This window comes from Aquarana catesbeiana, linkage group LG03, assembly GCF_042186555.1.
Source record: "Aquarana catesbeiana isolate 2022-GZ linkage group LG03, ASM4218655v1, whole genome shotgun sequence".
In the NCBI taxonomy this organism is placed as follows: domain Eukaryota; kingdom Metazoa; phylum Chordata; class Amphibia; order Anura; family Ranidae; genus Aquarana; species Aquarana catesbeiana.
This window is the reverse complement of record NC_133326.1, coordinates 570,686,515-570,694,713: the sequence shown is the minus strand read 5'-3', so window position 1 is coordinate 570,694,713 and position 8,199 is coordinate 570,686,515. Positions and strand designations below refer to the sequence as shown.

General features: G+C 41.4%; 1 protein-coding gene across 10 annotated transcripts in view; it reads right to left on the bottom strand.

Moving 5' to 3' along the window:
* Nucleotides 1-677: 677 nt before the first annotated feature.
* Nucleotides 678-8,199, bottom strand: part of FGD4 (FYVE, RhoGEF and PH domain containing 4) — a 308,743-nt gene continuing 301,221 nt past the window's right edge. For all 10 annotated transcript variants that reach the window (XM_073621879.1, XM_073621878.1, XM_073621885.1 and 7 more), the window contains one exon: nt 678-7,104. In XM_073621879.1, coding sequence (XP_073477980.1) covers nt 6,862-7,104 — 243 coding nt within the window. In that variant the 3' untranslated portion in view covers nt 678-6,861. The remainder of the gene's footprint in view (nt 7,105-8,199) is intronic.

Below are 8,199 nucleotides of genomic sequence, written 5' to 3'. Positions count from 1 at the left end.
AATTACGTTGAAGTAGCGCAATTTCAAAGCCGCACTGGTGCAAACCAGGGCTAAGGGCTGGTGTACAGGGGTTGCTGTCAAAACACAGCATTCTTACAATAAAAAAACAGCGCCAATGTCATTTAAACTCATAACGCTGTGTTTGTTGTGCTGTAAACTAAATGGGACATGCTGGAGGGGATTTATCAAAACTGGAGCAGACAGAATGCAAAGTAGCTGTTCATGGCAGCCAATCAGCTTCTATCTGGAAATGAAAGATACAAAACAGATTGGTTGCCAGGCATGGCTGCTCCAGGTTCTGTCTGCTCCAGTTTTGATACATTCTGTTGAAAAAATGTGATGCAAAGCAAGTCAAACACAGTCTCTGGACTGTTCACACTCCAACATTGAGATCAATGGGAATCTGTTGACCTGAGTTTGCATACATACTAACAATTCAGTCCCAGTCCTCAAGACATATTTAACCCCAGCCACAGTCTACATCAGGCTTGCCCAATCCCCACCTTCAAATTATGCCAGAACTTCCCACTCTCAGCTCGCAATCATTGTAATCAATGCCTTATTGTACAAGGGTGCATCCCAGGATATTTTCCAGGACACAGCATCATCGGGATCGAGGTCCAAGATGCATGAAGGTTCTAGCAAATCTGGCACAGTTGGTATCTATGCATTTGAGGTTTGTTTTCTTTTTTTTTTTTTTTAAAGATGCACTTTATTTTATATAAAGTAAGGAAAGAAAAAAAAAAAGATGTATGTTGTTTTAAGGGCTTGTCTGTCGTGCTGTGCTAATCTGAAGACTCAATGGAAGAGCATATAGAAAACAACCATTTTTATTGTGCCCTGTTCACAGCATACCACTGTGTTGGGGTGCAGTGTGCTGCATCAAATCTCACTGTACGCTGCAACACTAAGCAGTGCCTGGGGTTGAATGGAATGTCATTTTGTGACAAACATTAAAAAAAAAAGGAAAAAAAAAAGTCAACTGTTGTAAGAATGCATTGCTCGTACACAATGCACACCAGCATGCATGCTTATACCATGCGGACAGGTGTCAATGCATCCTGAATGCATATCAGACACAGGTACAGAACCCCCCTGTACACTAGTTCTAACACTGACTAATACTGTTGGGCTTTATGACCTCAATTTCTCCAATCAATATCTTGTGCTCTTGAGTTCAAAGCTGAACTCTGGGAAAACTAAAAGTCCTCCCTTGCAGTGGGATTGCACCTGCACTGCAAGGGTTAACTGCTCATTTAGGCCTAGGAGTACCAGGTAAACAACTTTTACTTACTTGATCCTCTGCTCCATCAGGCTCCTAATCAAGACTGATGGAGGGACCATAGCCCTCCATTGGACATGAAGATGCTAAAGTCCACTGCCAGAGCACAGGGGAAAACCACTAGGGAAAGTGTGGGGGGTGGAGGATCAGGTAGGTCAAAGTGCTTTTACTGTACTCTAGTCATAGACAAGCATTTAGGCTTTAACAACATGACAACTTCTTGTACAACGACAAAATTCTGATTCGCAATAAAGGCATGAATTTTAAGTCGAGGAAAAGGCACTGTATCTAAAAATAAGAACAAGGCAACAAAAGGTTAAAGCCATCCACGCACGTTACAATCAGACTTTACAATCTAAGTTTGGGAAGCAATATGCTGAAATCTCCACATTTAAAGTGTGTCTTCTAGGGAGAATTTTTTTTGTTTATTTTTTGGATGGCGTTGGGAAGGGGTTTTAACCCTCTATTGTATTTGCTGTCTGTGTGCCTGTTGGGCAGATCTACCCTCCCGTTTGTACTGGTGACCACGCTCACAGGGAAAGTGAGGGGAAATCCAAAATTTTAAAGGGGTGGTGAAACCTTCCAATGGGGATATCCATTCTGGAGAATACAGGGGTTGATTTACTAAAATTGGAGAGTGCAAAATCGGGTGGAGTTCTGAATAGAAACCATTCAGCTTCCAGATTTTTTTGGTTGTAAACCCTCACATATACCTAGTGAGGTGAATAGCCTCAGATAATACACAGAGATGAAACAAACCCTCCTACATAGGATTTACTTGTTTGTTTGCAGTCTTCTCTTCCCTGAACCCCTTCTAAAGGGCAGAAAAGTGTTAAAATCTTTCTTTATCTGTCACGAGCACAGAGGAGGGGTGGAGAGGCTGCAGTAACAGGGTGTGAGAGCTCCACACAGCAGAAGAACTGTGTTCTGAATAGACAAGCTGTCTGCTGAGCTCTCCCACCCCTCCCTCCCGATAAAAATTCTCATAAGTGTATCACGCTGATAACAGAGGAACGAAGCACCAGAGAAAACTACATTAAGGCTGGCCAGGAATCCCTCCTGCGGGAGACATTGTCTTCAACCTTGCGGGGGCAGCCGTTCCCACCAAGAGAAGATTACTGCTAGCGGCTATAGCAGCTGCTTGCGATAATCAGGAGCGAATCTGGCAGGATGGTTGTACCCAAGCTGATCGATCAGCCTGCCCATTAACAATTCGAATCTCAGCCGGTTCAGAACCGGTCGAGATTCGAACAGTGTATGGCTGGCCTTAGAGCTTTGGAGAGAGATAAACACTACAGATACACATGCTTTGCTCAGATTCCATGACTAAGGTTTACAACCACTTTAACTGAATAACCTGAAGTTAGAAGCTGATTGGCTGCAGTGGACAGCTGCACCAACTTTTGCACTCTCCAGTTTTAGTAAATTAACCCCACAGTCTAAGAAGAGAATTCCTCTCACTTTGAGAGATTTCCCCTAACTCCCTGTTGAGTCTCCGAATTAGGAAGTGAATGGAATTTTTCCCTATGAGACATAGGCAGCAAAAAATAAAAAAAAGGACCTGAAGATTATTGGCAAGTACTGGTTCACACCGATGTGATGTCAGACATCGCAAGTGATTCGCACCGCACTGCAGTGCAGATCACATGCGATGTCTGTGCGATGCAAATTCAGCCATATTGTATGGCTGAATTTGCATCGCATTCAGACCAAAATCGTGCAGGACCCTTTTTTTTGTCCGCAACCAGAATCGGTGTTCACACCCATGCAATCCAATTCCTGTTCAAATTCACAGTTCGCACTGTGATATGCAAACCGATCTGGGGTTGTATTAACTTTCTATTAACACCTGCAGCGGTCCGCATAGGGCAGTGTGAACTGCCTGCAAGTTCTATGCTATGCGGGAACCGGCACTAGAATCACACTGATTCCCGCATTGTGCTGGTGTGAACCGGCACTAAAACATTATATCTTTTCTGAAAGCAAAGGATCTGTAGAATAAAATGATGGTAGTTGCTAACTTATCTTGCATGATATTGCGCAACTTATTTTTGGTAAAAACACACACTGAAATGAATTTTAGTGCCCAATCACAAAGTAATCCCTATTTGTTTTGCTATCTAGTTGACACAGTGCCAGAGTCTACCACAAAATCAAAACATAGGGAGCCATTTTGTGGTTTAAAGGATAAATTCACCTTTTGTAACATGTTACACGCATATTCAGGGTGTAACATGTAACATGTTACTGATGCAGCAGCCCCCCCCCCCCCCCCCCGATTCCCTGTTGTGACAGAGAGCGTGGGATCTTCTCCCGCACTCGCTATCACAATTTAAAAACAAAAAAAAAAAACACGCCCACCTGGCCACGTCATTTATTCACACAGTTCTGTGATTGTGAGAACTACAAGTACTGTACCAACAGCCTTTGTGACTTTGTGAACAACCAGGGTGCTGTTGAGCACTCTACAGTGGGGAAAATAATTATTTGATCCCCTGCTAATTTTGTAAGCTTGCCCACTTACAAAGAAATGAAGGGTTTATAATTCTTATCATAGGTGTATTTTAAATGATAGAGACAGAATATCAACCAGAAGAAAAAACACATGATACAAATGTTATAAATTGAGTTGCAGTTCAGTGAGTAAAATAAGTATTTGATCCCCTACCAACCAACAATAATTCTGGTTCCCACAGACTGGCTACAGTATGTGCTCGTGTGGTACACAGATTAGTCTTGTCAATTAAAGAATGTGCGCCTAACGACAACTCGTTATGTGTATAAAAGACACCTGTCCATAAAATCTCTTTCTTCCAATAAAATCTCGCAATCATGGGCAAGACCAAAGAGCTCTCAAAGGACATCAGAGACAAGATTGTAGACCTGCACAAGGCAGGAACAGGCTACAAGACCATCAGCAAGAAGTTTGGTGAGAATGAGACAACTGTTGGAGCGATTACCTGCAAATGGAACAAATACAAAATAACCATCAATCGCCCTCAGTCTGGGGCTCCATGCAAGATTTCGCCTCACGGGGTAAGGATGATCATCAGAAAAGTGAGGGATAAGCCCAGAACTACACAGGAGGAGCTTGTGAATTATCTCAAAGCAGTTGGGACCACAGTCCCCTAACAAACCATTGGTAACACAATACGCCGACATGGATTGAAATCCTGCAGTGCCCGGAAGGTCCACCTTATCAAGAAGGCACATGTATAGGCCGGTCTGAAGTTTGCCAATGAACACCTAAATGATTCAGGGAAAGATTGGGAGAAAGTGCTGTGGTCAGATGAGATCAAAATTGAGCTCTTTGGCATTAACTCCTCTTGACGTGTTTGGAGGAAGAAAATGCTGACTATGACCCTAAGAACACCATCTCTACAGTCAAGCACAGGGGTGGAAACATTATGCTTTGGGGCTGTTTCTCTGCTAAAGGTACAGGCTAACTTTGCCGTTTGCCGTATTCAATGCAAATGGACAGGGCCATGTACTGTAAAATCTTGGATGAGATCATTCTTCCCTCACCGAGAACACTGAAGATGGGTCGTGGATGGGTCTTCCAGCATGACAATGACCGAAAACATACCGCCAAGGCAACAAAGGAGTGGCTCAAGAAGAAGCACATTAGGGTCATAGAGTGGCCTAGCCAGTGTACAGACCTTAATCCTATAGAAAATGTATGGAAGGAGCTGAAACTTCAAGTTGCCAAGCGAAACCTTAAGGATTTAGAGAAGATCTGTAAAGAAGAGTGGACCAAAATCCCTCCTGAGATGTGTGCAAACCTGGCAACCAACTACGAGAAATGTTTTACCCTCTGTGCTTGCCAACAAAGGTTTCTCCACCAAGTACAAAGTCATGTCTGCTTGGGGATCAAATACTTATTTTACTCACTGAACTGCAACTCCATTTTTAACATTTGAATCATGTGTTTTTGTCTGGATTTTTGGTTGATATTCTGTCTCTATCATTTAAACTACACCTATGATAAAAATTATGGAACTTTCATTTCTTTGTAAGTGGGCAAACTTACAAAATCTGCAGGGGATCAAATAATTAATTTTCCCCACTGTAGGTAGTTCACTGATGCTCTCTGTCAGGTTATAACTGCCTGCCCGTATGATGTACAAGCAGAGAGCTTACACTGACCGTCTGGAAGAGCCCTGCATAGCATCCGTGATCTGCTGATTGCAGGTGTATTGCTTTGCAGGCTCCTAGTAAAAAAAAATAAAAAAAATGCACATTTTTTAAATAATAAATTTTGATTAAGAAATCATAAATGCACTTTAAGAATACAATTTTAATAAAAAATAATAAATGCACTTTTCTTTACCTCCAAAAAAGATGTGCATTTATATATTTTTTTTTACAAAGGTGAACTTATCTTTTAAAGGAAACTCATAATAAAATTACCGGAGGGAGGGGTGTACACGAAGATCAAGAATAGCACAGATAATGTAATGTAGTCTAACAAGTCATATGAGACAAACCTGAGGTGCTTTGATGCTCAAATATAAAAAAACAAATATGATCATACTGTTGCGAAAGCTGGATAAATCGAATGTTGCTAGGCTATTTTCTTTTCAGGGTGGATGTTCTTTATTCATGCCCTTGCCCATTTACACTAATAAATGATCATTTGTATTGGCGAACCTCCTAACACATCCCCCAATGTTTACAGGTAACGCATATTTGCTGAAAAAGGCTAAAAGAAAAGAAGAAGGAGAAATGGATTGAAAACAATGAACATACCACCATTCATAGCTACTGAAGAAAAAGAAAACAGAATATAAATAGGATAGTTTTTTATACCACCAGTCGCTCAAACATTAATTTGCTGCCCCGTATGCAGTTCAAAACATGGTCGCTGCAAATTCTCTATAAAATTGGGCAATATTTCACAATTTAATACACTAATACATTTGTACAATTCACAGTTAATAAATATTTAGAAAATCTTAATTTCCTGACAAAAACGCCTGAGGTTTAGCAACAGGCCGCAGACCTTCCTTCAACCCTCCATGTGCTTTCATGCTCTTAAATCTTTGTGCCTTTAAATTTAGAAAGTTGAATGTCCAATATGCAAAAAAAGTTTGATAATTTTTTTTTTTTTTTTTTTTACATTTTGTGGTTGATTGTGCAATTATTAATGCAATGATTGAGGCCTGGGGGCACCTAAGTGATATTTAAAACTGAAGCCTTCAGTTGACAGTCTCCAAACCAGCAGTATGAACCGCTCCACTTGTGTGACCAATGGAACTGCTTTACGATTGAGGACGTGACTTGAGTTTCCAACATTTGGAGCATAACAATATGTAGTGCTATCAAGGCCAAACACAAGTCCCATTTTTTTCCTTACTAGTGTCTCTTGCCAGCAAGATATGCAAACCCACTTCTCTACAAAGTCTTGGGACTGGATTTTGTTGGCACAAAGGATTTTTTTCTTAAATATTTTTCTTGTGACCTGGCCCAAACAGCCAAATGTCCAAAGTCCACAGATTTCCCATTAAGCGTAAGGAGTCTTTAATATGTACAATATTTTTAGTCCTAATTGATCAGGGGATAAAAGACTCTGGAAGCTATTAAGAAGCTTCTGACTGTCCATGTTCTGTACTGTGTGTGTCTTCTATATCTTCTTCAGTTAACCCCTTCACGGCCAGGTTGATGACCTTAAGCCACCTCTGTTTCAGTTCCTCCGTGTCGGCGGAGAAGCAGTGAACTGACTTAGACTGGGAAAGTTTGAAGCTGAACTGCAAATCTACTCCACGAGGGGATTCGTCAACAAGGTAGCCCAGCAGTGGGATGGTGCTCTGGGCCTTTACATCCTGGAAAACAAAAATTTAATTGGCCAGCATTAACAAAATGTTTTTTTTCCCCAAAAACAAGTGTATAATTAATTTACACTAGATTACTAAAATTTTGTGGACACAGACATTACACCTACATGAGCTTGGTAGTCTCCCCGTTTCAAAACCATGGGCATTAATTAACAGTCCCTTTTGCAGCCTCCACTCCCCTGGGAAGATTTTCTACAAGATTTTGGAGTGTGAGTGGGAATTTGTGCCAATTCAGCCAAAAGAGCATTTGTCTGGTACAGATGTTGGATGAGAAGACTTGACTCCATATTTATACCAAAGGTGTTCAAAAAAGGTTGAGATGTCAGGGTTCTGTGCAGGACACTTGAGTTCCTCCACACCAAACACATACTTTTTCTTTATAGAGCTGGCTTTGTACAGGGGGAAATACCTATACTGGAACAGAAAAGGACCTTCCCCAAACTGTTGCCCAAGGTTTGAAGGGCAAACATCTCTATATGCTGAAACATTACCAGTACCCTTCAGTGGAAACACCTAAACTCTATAATCTGGAGGGACATTCACTTACTTTTGGCCATTTAGTATACTTCAACTCTGGGCAGACTAAGACATAATCCCTGGATCTTCTTTACAGGTATTTCTTTTTTTGAAAACTGACAATTTTTATTTTCAAAAATTTCCAACATAAGAAAAAAATAAGAAAAAGCACACCATTGTATACAGCATATATCTGACAAGTTATCAATATAGATTAAAGCCAGTGATAAAACTCAGTCAGGACATGCAAAACATATATCCATAGGCAGTCGGTGGTATCCTCAAGTTGGTTGGATAGGATTCAGAGTTGCTGTATAAGTGCTTGTGAGTGTGTGGAGGAAGTAAAGAGCCTGGTGAAAAGGTCGGAAAAGTGAGAAGGAGGGAAGAAAACCAGGTTGGGGGGGGGGAAGTGAGAGAGAAAGGGTGGGAGAGGACAACCAACCGCTCCAGGGGCTCTGCTCTGCCCAGAGGCACCAAACACAATCACTGGCGACCCCCTCGAGGTCAGGGATCCTTGGGATATCAGATAGTGGGGATCTCCAGCATAACCCATGGTTCCCACAGTCG